The 16,615-nt window shown below is 43.2% G+C and overlaps 1 protein-coding gene across 1 annotated transcript in view; it reads right to left on the bottom strand.

The window, feature by feature from the left end:
- Positions 1-6,542: 6,542 nt before the first annotated feature.
- setbp1 (SET binding protein 1) overlaps positions 6,543-16,615 on the bottom strand; it is a 33,907-nt gene continuing 23,834 nt past the window's right edge. Inside the window, exons 5-7 of the mRNA XM_046387244.1 lie at positions 16,305-16,512; positions 15,133-16,198; positions 6,543-11,403 (exon numbers count right to left, since the gene is read on the bottom strand). Of these exons, the coding sequence (XP_046243200.1) occupies positions 10,898-11,403; positions 15,133-16,198; positions 16,305-16,512 (1,780 nt within the window). The 3' untranslated portion in view covers positions 6,543-10,897. The remainder of the gene's footprint in view (positions 11,404-15,132; positions 16,199-16,304; positions 16,513-16,615) is intronic.

The following is a 16,615-nucleotide window of genomic DNA, read 5'->3' as shown; positions in this document are numbered from 1 at the left end:
GAAAGAGAGTGGTGGGGTGACAAACAGACTGATCAAAAGAAAGGAGCGAGTCATTATCATTGCCTTGTTTGGATCTGTATATCCACTACTATGTCAGTCAGACAGAGAGTGGCAGGGGATGGAAAAATAATAGTGTAGTTATGTAATATGCCTCGGAGGGCTGGAGCTGAAACAGAGAAAAACACACACCACTGGTTCCATTACAGAGGCGCAGCAGAGGTCAGACTGTACCCACTTTTCTCTATAGCAGTGGCACTTAAGCATTTTCTGCCTCTGGACCCCTATGTGAAATTGCACGACCCACTTCTGGCGGGACCAAATGCTGAACTCTGATGCCGGACGTTAATTCTTTTTTTTTTCCTTTATCAGGCCATTTCACTTGATTAATTATTGGTGAGAGCCTTAGGGCTGTAAATATTCATTATTTCTCAAACATGAGGCATTTATCACAAGGATTAAAAACATGATCACAAATTTATGTGATGCCAAATATTTTTCTCATAACATAAATCATTTGGCAAACCTTTTTTTTTTCCTCTCAAAACTGCCTGGGGGGTCCTGAGCCCCAAGTTGGGAGCTCTGTTCTCTTTTTTCTTTCTCACACACGCACACACACACTTGTGTTGACACACTAAAGTACCTACACAGGTGTTTTCATCTAATGACTGAGAACATTTCTGTATGTTGACACATAACCAAACATTGTCAAAATGTGTCTAATGAGCAGCCAGTCAGTTTCAGTCTGCTGACTCGAATCAGTCGTTTGTTCTCAGCATGTTGCTCCTCACTGTCATACCGTGTCAAACAATCAAGAGTGCCTGACAGCTCAAAGCCTCTTCGTTTTGTGGACACGTGCGCTCGTGCAGGCATGTGCATGTGGGCACATATGCTCAGAAATGTGAAGATTTGTTTGGATGATATTTTATGCACTTACAGGTGTCGCAGTGTATATCATATTATCTTTGTTGCTGTTTTGACTGCTTCCTGGAGCAATAACAATCAGACAATATTTCATTGTTGTCGGCCCGATGAAGACAAGCCGCAGCAGGCAAAAAAAAGAACGATACAGTCAGATAAAGAACTTAATCCATTCATCTGCTCCAACAAGACCAGACAACAACAAAAGTGGTCCTGCTACTGCTGACAGTTAACCTCAGTTTGTCTGGAACTGGAGGAAGTTTTTATTCAGATTATAAAGAGATGCATTCACAGTCAGTCCTTTAAACACATAGACACACACACACACACACATGCACTTATTTGAAGCCCTCTGATATATTACATTGTGCTGTATCATAATATTGAATGATGATTTGTTTGTTGTGATACAGAATTTCCAGCAAAAGTGTTGAATAACTACCAGGAAATCACTTAATGCCATATGCCAGCCTGGACTGAAACTGAAAGATTCTCTATGCAAATGTGAAAAGCTTCTGTGTGTGTGTATCTTCCAAGCAGCACATCTTCAATCCGCTTCAGCTGGCCAAAGTGACAAACATAACAAGAGTTGATCTGCAAAAGGCCATCGAGACATTTTTGACCTGTTATGAAAAATTCTGGCATTAAAGCAAAGCACACAGATTGCGATTAATGCTAAACATTCTGCTTACCAAATAGAAAGCCACCGTATGTTTCTAATTGTTTGTTTTTTTTAGCTACACTGGCTGCATGTGCTCTGACGTTGATAATGTCTGTCTGTCTGTTGGTCAGTCAGTTCATTTTGGTTCAGATAGACGCACCTCAACAACTAAACGACTGCTGTGAAAAGTCACACCGACAGACTGACCGACTGCCCAGTGGCAGAATCCTAATGACTTCAGTGATTCCCTTACTTTTTTCCATTGTGCCATCACAAGGTTCACATTGGCCAAGTACAAGATGGCGTGGGGTAAAATTTGGTACAGCTAATGTTAGCATGCTAACACACTAAACTAAGATGGGGAACATATTAGAACTGTCATTGTGAACATTTTGACTGTGCATGGCCATAGACACATAAAATCATCAGCTGTTAAATAGAAAAATTTAAAGCTTTCATAATGTAGAAACAATACTGAATTTGTTGGTTAATATATCCTTGAAACAATATAGTAGAAATAAGGTTTGGAGGAGTGTACTTCACCACAGAGCTTGAAATGCCTGGCACTGCTGAAACATATGGGATGAATTATCTGTACAACACTGAGGAGGAGAAAGAGACAGACAGACAGACAGACAGACAGAGAGAGAGACAAGAAGAATATTTCCACAAAACGTTTAACTCAATAATTGAACGTTGCCTTTTATTTTGCTGTTTTCGGCCTTTTGAAGCTGCACTGTTCCATGCTATCACTGAGCTGATGGAAGCGTAATGAAGTGTGGAGGAACAGTGCCAACTTCAGCAGAAATGCCTGTGGTTCTGCCTTCCAGCCCAATACTAACAACACAGCAGACAAACGGTGCGCATGAAAACCAACCGAGGAGCTGAAATCATTTTTAACACAGAGACATGCTCCCTGTGCGTCACATAATCTCATCCACTAAGGGGTGTGTGTGTTCGCTACGGGGGTCCATTAATAAAATATGACTGTATCATATAATAGACTCGTCTGCCAAATTACAGGAGACAGAGAGACAGCTTATTAGGAGGATTGAGGGGGAGGTGTGTGTGTGTGTGTGAGTGTGTGAGTGAGAAAGAGAGAGTGTGTGTGTGCGAGATGGAGCCTGAATAGAGAGATTAAGTGGCCTACTCTCATCAAAAAGGCACATTACCTAAGTGTTGGCATCATTAATAAGACTAAGGCAGAGCCAATCTGCTAACAAAGGCTCTAACTGTGACCGATGAGACATGAGAGAGCTGGACAATTACTCCCTACTAGTGTACGGAGGAAATTCTCCTTTTCAGCTCCTTTTATATATTTTTCTTTCTTTTGTCATTCCACCGGCTCACAAAAATAAGCCAGTGATATGTGCACATACTCACATATATACAGACAGGTACATTTTTGCACATGCTCTTGCACATACACACACAAATCACACGCTCACGCACAAAACAGGGCACCGCTCTAAATCCCAATCAAACTGCCATGAGTCACACTGTCACCGTGGCAACAGTGGCCGGCTCCATGCGCAGCACAGTCTGTTACATCTCTAGTGCTTTTTTTTCCCCCCCTCTGTGCCACGCACAGACATAACCAACTTTCAGCTACAATAATTCCTGCACTGATCTCTCAAGCGGATCAATGAATAAAGCACTGGGGTGTGTTGGCTTGACTGCTTGAGGTCATAGTTCAGATGACAGATTTTTATCATTCAAATCCCTAAAAAAAAACCCACACATTTTGTCTTCCTTCCTCTCGAACTGGAAAAGCTGCACCTGTGTACCTGTCACATTTACTGCTTAGACTTGAGTGAGTGGTGATGCTCTGTGCCCTGTGGATGTGACATGAGGATTTTGAGGGGTGCTTGAGCCGCAGTCACACATTTCACCACCAGATGGTGTCTTCCATCACTGCCATCACTGTGCAGCAGAGAATGGGAGAGGAGGGAGAGACGAAGTGCGTTTCGATGTTGCCTGCACTATCCATCTTCATAAACACAAGCAATAGTCATCCTCTGAAAACACCAACAGAGATAAATTGAGGGGATGCTTGGTTACATGGCAGACTTCCTGGTTGGCCTGGACTCCAGGGCTGTCTGTTGTAAATCTGTGGCTCCGTCTGTGGCTTTGAATGTTCCTCAAACAGTCACTAATATTCATTGGCACTCAAATCCTGACTCAAATTTGAATCATTGTTTAGACTTGGGAACTGACTGTAAATAGTTAGTGATGATATTGATGAGTGATGATGTGATGAGTCCTATTTTAGCCCGCTTCACTGAGGGGACACTGCAGCATTTAGGAATCAAGCAGTCACAGCAAGGGCGAAAGACCAAAATTACTAATGAAAGGTAACATAAGTATGACATTCTAAGTTTATGTTCATACTCTGAGGAGCAGCAGTGAGACAAACTTGGTGCTGCCTAGATGCTTCTGTAAACTTCCCGAGGCCTCATTGTCTTTGAGTACAAGGCACAGTACAGAGGCTGAGCTTAGAAATAATTCATAGCTGAATCAGTTGGCATAGTGATAGTGATGAATTGCCAAAACGTCACCACAAACAATTGTGATAATTTATAGCTGCTTCAGATGGATGTGCTGCAGTCGATGATATGACAAGACTGGACAGAGACCAACAGAGAAGCACACTCTAACTTTTGTTTTCTGTCTTTTTGTTTTCTCTTCCAGAACGTGTGACCAGGACATATGCTGGTCAAATGCTGATTTATGGGGGTTTGATGAAGTGGGGAGAAATTGGGTGGAAGAATCAACAGTTTGAGAGTATAATCATCAAAGTCCCACCCACTCCATCTGTGATACACTTCAAAGCCCCTTCAAAGCCTCTCCCACTACAGGAAGCTCATACCCGTGGCTGGCAGCAATGTTAGGGATGCTGCTGGCTGTCGTGGGCCATCGCCGGACACTCGCTGGACTGTAGTTGAACTGTAGTTGGACTGTAGTCCACTACTTCTGCCACTTGTTGACTCTTGTTGGAGGATGTTTGACCAATTTGGGCCACCTTTTCCTCTCTGTATATATATATGAGCAGCACAGTTTGACAATGCCAGTAAAGCAAAACAAAACTTTTCTGTGTTACTCAAAGGTTTTTATCAGACATACACGAATTCTCAGTTTACATTCTGAGCATAGTGCATGTATGCGAGTCGTGAAAATTTGACTTGTTCATCTTCAGTTTTTGCAGCAAAGAAGCATTCTGGCGTAGTTTCAAAGCAGCAGGGCTCGACAACTTCTCAACACTTTGTCAATATGGTAACAATTCAGTGTGGGGTTTTTAATGTGTGGAGGGGCTCTTTACTTTTGCTCAATTCAAACCAGATTTTTTAGATGTACATACTGTTACATTTCCTTAACCCTAAACCCTACATTCCACAGGAGACTGGTTCAAAGAGGTTTGGAACATTTTCCTTTAAAAGCAGGCTGTTTGGGAACCTTCAAGCCCCAGCTGAGCTCCACAATGTGTAAACCCCATCCTCCTCCTACACTTACTGCAAATTTGTACAAACCTCCACTAGCATGACAGTCTGTATCTCCAGATACCGTATCATAACACTGATATGCACTTCTGTAATTGCACTGGAATATTTATGCCATGCACAAAAGACAAGATTTATAAAAGTTCTTGATTTTGTTATGTACAGCTGAAAGGTTTTGGAAAGATTTTGGATACCTCTGGGGAAAAAAAAGGTTCATTCAATTCAGTGCGTTTTCAAGGCTCTTTTCTTTTCTCCAGCATGGACCTCCACCTACTGACCAGGATAGAATACATTGTACCTTTATATTGCCATTTAATTGTTTTTAGTAACATTTTTCCCATATACTGCTTATATTTCACATATATTTTAATTGAGAAAATTCCCTTTTTTCTTTATCCAGGATCCTTTTTTGAGTTACAAAATGGAATTAGGTTGTACTCACTCCAGCTGTGGATGGTTTGCAATTGCTGCATCTTTTATCTTGTTAGTGATGGTGTTGTATGTGTTTCTATGCAATCCTTGTACCTAGTGGTTGTGCAAAGAACAACACTGTCTAGGAGGAAACTGGACTTGATACCAAAACTGAGAAAATCCACACATTGTACAAGATTGATGATCCTGGTTTTTCCCCCCTTTTAAGTGTAGCTCAGGCTCATCAGTCCATCCTTCATGCAGGATGTGCTTTGCTGCGCTGTTTCATCGTGATCACAGCCCTGGCGATCTATCTCATCCTCTCTCTTGTGCTGGAGGTGGAGTGGGGCCATGTGGGCTCATTTACAGGCATCAGTAGAGAGTGATTTGGGTGCAGCCCCACTGCAGCCCTGACTTCCATGAGAGGGGAATTTTTTTTCTTTCAGCCTAACACAAGTGATGCCAATGGTTCCATCAGCACCACTAGATACACTGAGACACATTTGGGCAGCTCACCCTGCAACCATGGTAACAGAAGAATTTTACTAGTTGGCAGCAGCCAATAGTGGGGCACTTCCCACTCAGCTCTGTCCAATAACAGAGCAGCCTGCAGCCCAGCCCACCAACAACTGACACTGATGGGCTAGAGCGGGCAGGATTTAGAGATGTAGGCTTGGCTAATGAACAAGTATGCAAGTAAGAGTGTGTAGGTATGTGTGTGTGTGTGTAAGTAAGTATGTGAGTGTGACAGAGTGAGGTTGCAGCATAATCTGATGAGGATTCCCTCACTTTTAACTGCAACGAGCAAACACGTTGTGGGGTAGCACTCATTCACTGAGACCATCTGACAATCAGCACCAACAGTGCAGCAAAACCCTGCTGTCATCTCGCTCCCACACACAGTCACACGCACGCTGCGAACACGCACACACACAGTTTCAACAGGCTCTTAGCACAAAATAATTTATCAGCCTTTATCAGCATGTGACAAAGCAGTTTGTATCGGATCAGAAAATCAAATCCTAACAAGAAAGAAGAAAATATGTGCCACCATCAGCTGTCAATAAAGTCATTTATTATTTCACACAATGGATAACATGAACAACTTCAACTGTAGTTCTTCTTAATAAGTGCTCAATGCTGCCAGCCAACAGAAGGGTAGCAAAAGAATGAGCTTTTCTTTCTGAGGAAAGAGAAATTAAAAAAAAAAAAAAAGAACCTACAAGATCATGAAAGATAAACATGACCAAAAGCATGCCAGCGGACATGGATATACATATATATTGCATGTATATATGTGCTTCTTACATATATCTGTATGCCAGCAAATGCAAATACAAAATATATGTGTACATTTACACATATATACTGTGGAGGATATATGCATATGCATGCGCATCTAGTATTTACTCTATATGTCAAATATTTGCAGTTTTTAATATTCATACAATGTACAAAAATGCTTCATGAATTAAAAAATTCATTACAAAAAGAAACATATCAAACAATGTACAAGTCTTGCTCCAAATTCAAATTGAAATTCAACTTTCGGCTTGTCTAAAATATTTATGCATACAATCAAATTGAGCATGCAAATAAAGGAAACCCACTCTAGAAAAAGGTTCAAATACACTATGTATACAAACTAAAATATGCCCACACTGTTAGAAGAGCTCACTTTGTGCTCTAAAGAAGTACATTTGTTGGTTTTCTCAATGCTTCATCTGCACTTTCAGCTTTGAACAACATTATAGCTTAGAACTGTAACGTATGCTGTGAGGATGACTACATGTACATTTATGAGGCTCTGTCTCACGTGACCCCTCACTCCATTTGTATGACGCTCATCACGGCATGCTACAAAGGGAACGGAGGGGTGGGGGTGGGGGTAGGGGGGGTCATCAAAATTTAGGTGCCGTTATATTCCATCCTCGTTGTTGTAGTGAACTGTTTAGCTGTGGACTACGGTAAAGACATTCCAGCCTCTGACTTAAGGTCAAACACTGCTGAGCTGCCCTTGATGCTGGGACCAAAGACAAGATCCTTACATCAGTGCTTAGGGGTCTCCTGTAGTCACTGGTCCAGATTGGCTGTTAAATACAATACAACAACAGTGACCTTGAACCCTATTCACAGCCACATCCCCTCTGCAGTCTCTGTGTAGAGTAAAAGCTCTGGATTAGGACAATACTTGTCAGTGTTAGAAGGCACCGGAGCATTGGCTGGTAGGAGAGACAGGACAGGACAGACAACACCTGGGGTCTTTAACTCTTACATCAGAGACCGCTGACTGACCAAAGTATGGAGGAGTAAGCTGCCAAGCGTGTAGTCTCTACACCCCATGGACCACATATCTAGACCTCATCTTCACTACAACAGACTGCAGACCCACCAAAAGTCATCTAGCAAAGCAAGGTTAAGCTCGCTAACATCAGGACGAATGTATTTTTGGCTATGTACTGTGAAACCTCCCCCCCACACACAACCCTCTTGCTTATTCTTTATGCTACTGAACTGCTCCAACTAGCTGCAGGCAAAAGAGCTGCGAGTCAGCCGGGATTCCTATTTTTGGTCAAGTACACTATGGTGGGGCCTGTATCCTCCAAGAAGTTTCAAAGGTGTGATAAGGCAAGTTATTTGAGCTTTCTGTGTAATTTAACGGACTGGAACCACAAAAAAAATTGTTGATCGGGAAAATCAATTAAGGTAGTGATTTCTGCATGTTTTCTTGGGTCTTGAGCAGTCTTAATAGAGAGAGAAGGTCTACTGTGGTTACTGGAGACAGTCCCAGCATAGCAGAGCCCAACCGGTATCCATGCAGGATGGACATACTAACACTATTTACAACAAACACTTCAATACTGTAGTTTTACATCTGGTTAAGGCTGTACTGCATAAAGCTGCAGTAACTATAGTTTTCATGAAATGATAGTCACTTTCTGCACAACTTATTACAAATTATTACTGGTGTTATTCACAATTCTAGTTACATGAATTCATTTTATTCAGTAAATAAGACCACTTATTTCTCTTTGTCGAAGGGTGGACCCAGAACAGAAATTCCTTTTAAGGTCATTGCCAGGCATTGGCCTGATGCATAGCAAACAACAATGTACGAGAGTGTGGTTTCCATGACAACCTCCTCTGTCCCTCCTTTGCTAAGTACGTAATCAATTAAATGTTTTGAATAACAGGTTAAATACTGGCCAGAGTAAATGAGTGTCAATACATACCAATCTGTATCTGTAGATAGAAACATTTGAGACACAGTGGACCTTTCTGCTTCCAACACTGCCATAAAGCAGTATGTATGCCAGTGTATGATGTAACACAGTAATATCATATTATATTCATTGGTCCAGCCCTTCTAGTTCTGTTATGATGATATGGGTCAGAAAACTAGCTAGGAGACTCAGACTCAGTGCCTGGTGACAGAGGATGCCGACTATGGAAGCTGTGAAGGGACACAAGCAGTGTCAGGGTTCTGTTGACTAAGACACATGAGTCATATGCACAATCATGAACATTTTGGGTCAATTTCTGGGGCACTCTTTACCATTCGATATTTCTCAGTTCAAATGTAATTGGTGAGAGAAAGAAACATAAGGCACAAGTTGAACTGCTGCAACTGAGAATCCCACCCAACCCAAAGAAGAAAGAATCTCCTGAAACAAAATAACGCTGCCAAGAAACACTGATCCATTGCTTATATTCTGAAATACTTATTTGAGAAAATACCAACCACTACCCAAAGCCACATATACTGTAGATAGAGTTTAACAAAGACTTAACATATTGACACAAATAATCAGAGATGGCTACATTCTAGAGTGCACATAGGAATGCTTTACATTGGTGCCAACATGGTGGAGAGTTTGTCAAACTCTGATTTAAATTCTTTTAAATAATACATCCTTACACTGAATACTGAGACTTTGGTTTCTAAATCTAAATACTGGATTTACTTTCAAAAAATATTTTCAAGAATATGGATTGAAAATCATGTTAAGTAGAAAGACAGGGATTAGCTTTTCAAAACACTGACTGTGAGCCCTCTTCAGCTGAACTGTCCAATCATGATTCAGACACGGGCTTCGGTTTGACGCTTTTGGCTGCGCAGCCTGCATATACAAATTGATTAAAATAATGCATGCTCTCTGGAATGGATATCCACACCATCAAAGGCCAAAACATAAGGCTGGAACAAGCATGTAAGTGCTGCATTTGATTGATGCAAGTGTATGGTTTTTCATAGTGCATTAAACCAATTTTAAGGTTTACCAAAAACACACCTGATATTCCTCCTGTATGCAATGCCCCCTGGATACAACCACAATAATGACTGTATGAATGAATATATGTGGTTCTTTCTGTCTGAAAACAAACTTGTCTTGAGTCGCACCCATGTCTGTTTTTGGTTATAAAACAATACACAACTTTCATTGTCTATGGTACAACAACTCTATTTGATATACTGTATGTCAGTACATGTCTGTGAGCTGGTTTCTCATTGTACAAGGCAGGCAACAGTGGACTTTGTTTCTATTTACAGTCTGGGACAGTCTGATCCACCATATTGCCTTCATGTCACGGCTCAGGACAGGCCTGAGCAAAGAGGGACAAATAAATGAGACGGGGTAGGTTAAGGGAGCACAAGCAAGGGAAGATGTAAAAATCACAACTGAGAGCAAATTAGAGGAAAAATGGAGATGAAGTTGAGTGGCAGGCGCCAGGGAGGTCTAAAGAAATGGGGTGAGTGTTGAGCAGGGAGGGGGACTTGGGGGTGAGGAGCTGCCAGCAAGTATCAGTTACGTCTCAGAGAGAGTAAAAAAAAAACAAGGAACGTACAGATGAAAGCAGGGACAATTAATTGGGTAAGGTGACTTAATTACTGCTGTATTATCCCACGTCTTTGACGAGTTTCCTCAGAAAAGGCAAAAAATAAGCAGAGCTGCACAGTTTAATATGAACCACTCCCCCTCCCCTTGCTGGTAAATATATGGCTAAAGCCACATTCAGATACAGTATCATAAAGTACCATACACATCACTGTATCAGATACATAAAGAATCACATAATATCCTACACTATCATAAGTACCACACATTTTTATAGCATCAGATTCAGTATCAAATAGTACCATATAGTGCCATTGTAAATGAAGGTCCAATGAATCCTTGAAAGGCTCATGTCTGGTTGGGTTTAGCGAACTGAGGGCTGGCACCGGAAGTGTTCCCTCCTCCAGCTCCTCCACTGACCCACTGCAGTCCTCACAAATCAGAGAGGAGAATCAAGTCAAAGTGCACCAAGGTCTCCCAGAATTAAGGGCACTGCATCTGATAGGCTTGAAACAGCACTGACCGCAAAAACTGCTCACCATTCAGTCAAGCAGTCGCTCTCTCTTGTGGGTCTATTGACTGGAGGGAGCCCATAACTCGTCCCTGCTGTTGACCCTGCCTCTTCGTTTTCCCCCTTTGACCAGTGGAGGCACAGATCGTGCCTGATGGACCACGTTCTCAATTGTTGCTGAGATGGAATCGTGATTTGAGAACTCCAGAGGCTCGGGGGTCAAGCTTGGCCTGAGGCCCTGCCTCCCTGGCAGGTCATCACACCTCTCCAGGACGGGCATCCCCAGAGTCCTCCCATCACCTCTCCTACTGGCCAACAGGTCCAAACCCCGGCCATCAGCCCGATCTTCTTCCCTCCTGTTGATCGGCTCTGGTTCCTCTATGGGCTGTTTCCGGGGTCGTCCAGGCCGTCTTTTGATGACATTATTTCCTGTTTTGGCTTGTCGCTGCAGGCGCTTGGCACGGAGGATCTTCTGCACATGCTCAAAGTTCAAAGAATGCATCCTCCTCACGTCCTTCTGGATCTGTTCTACCTCGCGTCGCTTATACCTCCGCTTACTGGGAACACCTGGCAGAGGGAGAGGTGAGACATCACAAGGTAAACAAATGGAGCAAGTTCTATAGAAAGAAATGAGTTTTCATGTTAGCTTAGCTTGTCAATCAAAATGAGCAGCCTTGGAAAGGCCAGGAAAGAGATCATGCCAATTTAAATCACAGAGAGAATGTCTTTTTCTTCTTTCAAGAGCTTCCTGCTAATTTTGACATATTCATGTAAGCCTTTCAAAGCCCAGCTGAGCCAGGAGAGCAGATCCTATCCTGTAATTGTCTACTAGAGAGCAGAGAGGAGAGGGGAGAGGAGGAGATCCCATTCTGCTAGCAGGAAACCCACAGAAATGTCTCCTTCAACCTTTTAATATGTTGCCACACAATAACAACCCTGTGCATCTGGAGCACAGGCTGACAAAAAGCCAAACACACACACACACACACAAACACACGTGCACACACACTTCGGCACATTTATCCACATTCATAAACTCACATGGACACAAATACAAAAACACACATGTGCATACAAGTACATGCACAACATGCACACATAATGAATTCAGCAGTTCAGAATGGCTGAGCAGAAGAAACTGGAGCCATATTGTTTCCTTCACACTGGTGCACTGGGCAGTATGCCCTTTACATGCTGTTCTATCATTTCTCTTTCCCCCATTCACCATCACTCTCATTCTCCTTTCCACTCCACTCTTCATGGGCAGCAATATGCTACTCTCTAATTTTCAATTAAACTGGTAACACTGCACCATTTCATTTCCGTCTCTATTTCAAACACAGCTTCCTGGTCTTGGTCTGTCTCTGTCATTCTTTTTGTTTCCCATCTCTGTCCCATTTCTTAGCCCCCCCACCCCACCCCTCTCTGCTTGGGCACTGTTCCCGAGGCTCAGACTGAGCCACAGCCAAAATGGAGGAAAAGCACAATCAGCCATCATTCCCCAAGCAGTTCATGCATACAACATGTTTGGTTGGTTTTTCTCGAGCTTTTATTCCTGGATACCTTAACCATCTATTTTGTTCTTTTCCCCTGGAATCCTGCTGATACAGTGTAGCATATTTCAGTGAACACGAATACACAATGTCCACATTTTGAAAATAACAAAAAAACAAAACAAAAACAAACAAAAAAAACCAAAACATGTCTGATTTTATGCAAAACTTATGACAAGCTGGATTGAAGGATGGCATTTAAAAAGTGGTGCAAAACACACTGAAAATATTTCTATTTATTTAATAAATCACTTTTTCGGCATTTAAATAAGCAAATGGGAATTTCTAAAAGAGAATTAAGAGTTCAAGAATGTGGAGCTCCGTGCTAAGGTGGTGAAGATAAAGAGATGCCTGACAGCCTTCCATTTAAACCTCAGTAGAACATCTCACTCTGCTGTTTCTCCAGAACTCAGGACAGACGGTGAAATTAGTATAACGCAGAAAGTACTAAGTAGAAGTGGTTTATGGGCTACACAGAAGTGTGCACATGATCAGTTCACTCTCTCTCTCTCTCTCTCTCTCACACACACATACACACACACATGCATGCACACACACTACAAAGTAGCAGAAATTTATGAGCTGCATACACGGAACATAAAACCAGTGACCTTCAGCAGTGTGAGGGGCCGTATAGCACTGAAGGCCTGTTTCTCTGTGGAACTACTACACAGAGATAAATGCTCACTCTGAGCATGCAACTGTGACTTTGTAAATCATTCCTTAATAGAACTAGTTTGTAGGGATTTGATTTAGTTTTTATGCATGTGTGCGCGTTTCTTCAGTAGGTCTCCATGCAGCTGACAGCAATCTCTCAGATGCTTATTTGCATAAAAGCAGGTCATCTTCTACTGATTTACTGAGAATAATTTTGTCAAATGACTTGTACAAACACATCTGACCAAACAACAATACATTAAGGATGACCTGATCATGTCTGGTCCCAACCACTGCAGGGGCTGCAAATATGAGTAATATGAATGTGGAATCTGTATCAGGCTGTGGATGAGTGTCTGTCTGCGTGTGCATGTGTGTGTGTGTGTCAGAGTGGCTCTATGCCTGTACATGCATGCGTGCATGTATGGTTGTGCAGCATGCATGCATATGCACACGCGCCTGTGTTTTAATTGGGCTAAAGCTGTGAAGTGAGGCAGTAAGTCATGCTAGCAGAGGGGCAAGGGAAATGGGGGAAAGAGAGGGTAATGGGGGAATGAGGGGGAGGGGAGACAAGGCAGAAAGAGAAAGCAAAGAAGGAAGAGATAGAAGGGGGAGGGTGGAGGAAGAGGCGGAGAAACAAGGGGAAGTCTGTGTATGGATGTGGAGATTGTGGGAGAGAGGCAGAAGGAAAGCAAGGGCAAGAACTGCAGAAACAGCACAAGGGGAAAAGAGAAGGACATGGAAGGTAGAAGAGGCATAACAACACTGTAGGGATAATGTGGACAGGGGGGGTTGTGTGTGTGTCAGGGAGGGGGAGTGGGGGTGCAGTGTGTATATGAGTCATCCGTCCTGGATCCCCTGGGGTGGGGGGGTGTATTCTAACTGAGCCCCTGGCTTCTTCTCCCCGCCACTGGACTAGGCCCCAGTCATTAAACCCCTGGCTGCCAGCCAGCTCTTTTAACACAGGCAAGGGCCTTTTACGGCGTGTCTGTAGAAAATAAATCACACTGTGTGAATAATATATCTTTGGCAAAGGCATTGGCAGGAGAGGAGGAAGGGAGGGGTGGAAGGAGAGATTGGTGAATTATAGTCGTCTCCATCCATGCATTACGTTCTCTCTATCCCTAGCCAGATGTGCTCAAAGACAGCAGAATACAGAATGTACCAAAATACACATTAGTTTGGTGATGAAAATCCAGGGCTGTCCTGCCTCTTTGTCTGCTTTAAGTCCTGATAATGCTCTACATAGCATATTCAGAAGTAGGAATCACCTTGATGAATATGCTACCATCTACAATTAAAATGTGAAAAACCTCGTTGACTCAAGCTAAATATGGGATTAATTCTCTCCATCAACAAATAACAAGTCCGTTGTCACCAGGGAAGAGAATAATATGTTGTACGCCAATTATTTTTGCAAACATGCTCCTGATTTAGCTATGTAAACAGTTCTGCAACCTTGGCAGGTTCAGATTATACACAAATGGCCAAGATGGCCATGACTACACAAAAAGGCACAAGTGTAGCATCTTGTGCTTTACTGTGCAGTATGCACATCCAGTATGCAATGAATGTCCAAGGAGCCATGTCAACATCATGGTAAACTCATTAGCTAAATCTGCAGTTGTGCAGGCGACTACCTATATTCAACTTCTAGTTATTTTTTAATCTCCTGCATACCGTAGAAGTAACTGTTAGTTGTAGCTTTGTTTCAATAATACATTCTTATTCCCTCTTTTCTCTAACAGATAGAAATCTGTTTAGTGATCTGCTCTCCTTTGCCTTGCAATCTGATCTGTAACAAGGTCCATCCCTGTGTTAAGCTGCTAATGTCAGCCGAGCACATCCTGTGGATGCATTAATTTTGAGGTAGCTACACAAAGTCCAGCCATAAGTCATTTGGTTAAATGAAGACATGCAAGCAGACAGTTACTGCAGTTTAGGCTAACCTCAAACCACCAAGACATAATTAAGGTGAGCAATACATTTTACTAAGCTGTCCCTGACAAAAGAACTGTGCACTGCCCTGTAAATACACAGTGTAGCTTAAAAATGAACAGGTAATCCTAATTTAAGTGGTTCTTACCAGTGAGGGAGGGACTGGAACACTTGTTCATCTGTCCTGGCTCCGGCCTGGCAGTTTGGAAAGACATTAAGCCCTGATCTCCAAACACAGCGAGCCTCGTCTTCCTGCTCCTCCCACCACAGTCGTCCTCGCGTGACCCCAAAAAGAGGTCAGAAGCTGACTCCGTCCTCTTTGATTGGCTACTGTAGCTGCTCATGAAGCTGTTTATTGGCTGTCGAGTCTGACGGGAGTGGAACTGGCTGTCAGCAAGAGAGTGTGTGGACAGCTGGTCCGACTCAAACATCCCTACGCTGGATCCGAGGCTTGAGCCTCTACCGCTGCCCCTCTGCTTCTCCAGATGCTTTGAAGAATCCTGACTGGCCAAGTCCCTCCTGTCACTCAGCATACTGAGACGTGCATTGGTCTTAGCTCCACTGAAGAGCCCACCCAATTCCTGCCGGTCTCGCAGTGACAAGAGGGGCTCATCTTTGTGCTTATGTTTGTGCTTGTGCTTCCTCTTATGGAGGCGAACCCCTGCAAGACCACCTGCACTGCCACTGCCCAGGGATCCCATTCCCTCTCCTCTTACAGTTGGCCCTTGGAGCGGGCCACTAGCGCTGCGAAGCTTGGCCCCTGGCTGAAGCTTTGAGTGTCCACTGGGGTGGAAAGCTTTGGGAGGAGGGACAGCAGGCCTCATGAAGGGAGATGGAGGTGCAGGTCCTAGCGAATGATGGGGCAGGTAAAATGGAGGAGCAGGTGGAAAGTAACCCAGACTCAGAGGAGATGCGTAAGGCATCGCATACGGTGCTGCATAGTAATTTCCCCCAGCCAGTGGATAACCATATCCTTGAACAAAAGGCAGCTTTGATGTGATTGGCTCGCTGGCTTTGGCCGGACGGCCACGTCTCCTCTTAGCCTTCAGGTCAGCGCTCCTGCGGAGATATGAAGTTGAGTCGCAGGAATAGGAGTCGTAGGTAAGAGGGTAGTAATGATGGAAGTTGAGGCGGAAAATGGAGGGATATGGGTGCTGCGGGTAGCAGGAGAATCGTCTGTGAGACACCCGCAGCTGCTGGAACTTTAACACCACCTGCAGGAAGGTTGAAAAAGAGAAAATATTTAGGTAGAATACAACATACATACTATTACACTGCACATTAAACATTACATAGAGACTTTATTATAGTGTTTCTGACCTCTTCCAGTTCAGAGAGAAAGTGAAGATGATCCCGGCTCTGGAGGCACTTCCTCTTCCTGCGATGATGCTTTTGCTTCTTTTCCTGCTGTGACAGGAAGTTGTCAACAGCAGTTACTTGCCGTTCACAGCGTGTTCTGCTACCCCTGTTGGACGCTTCCAGGGCTGCTGCCTCCGCGGACTCAAACCCACACAGATCAAATGAGTACCTGTAGAAAAACATCATAAAATTGAAAATCACAATAAAATGGCACCTTTATGAATGTATGTATACAATATAAACACCTAAAACCCATAAATCAAGTTTTGGCA

This window comes from Scatophagus argus, chromosome 4, assembly GCF_020382885.2.
Source record: "Scatophagus argus isolate fScaArg1 chromosome 4, fScaArg1.pri, whole genome shotgun sequence".
NCBI lineage: Eukaryota > Metazoa > Chordata > Actinopteri > Scatophagidae > Scatophagus > Scatophagus argus.
This window is presented reverse-complemented; position numbering and strand designations above follow the sequence as displayed.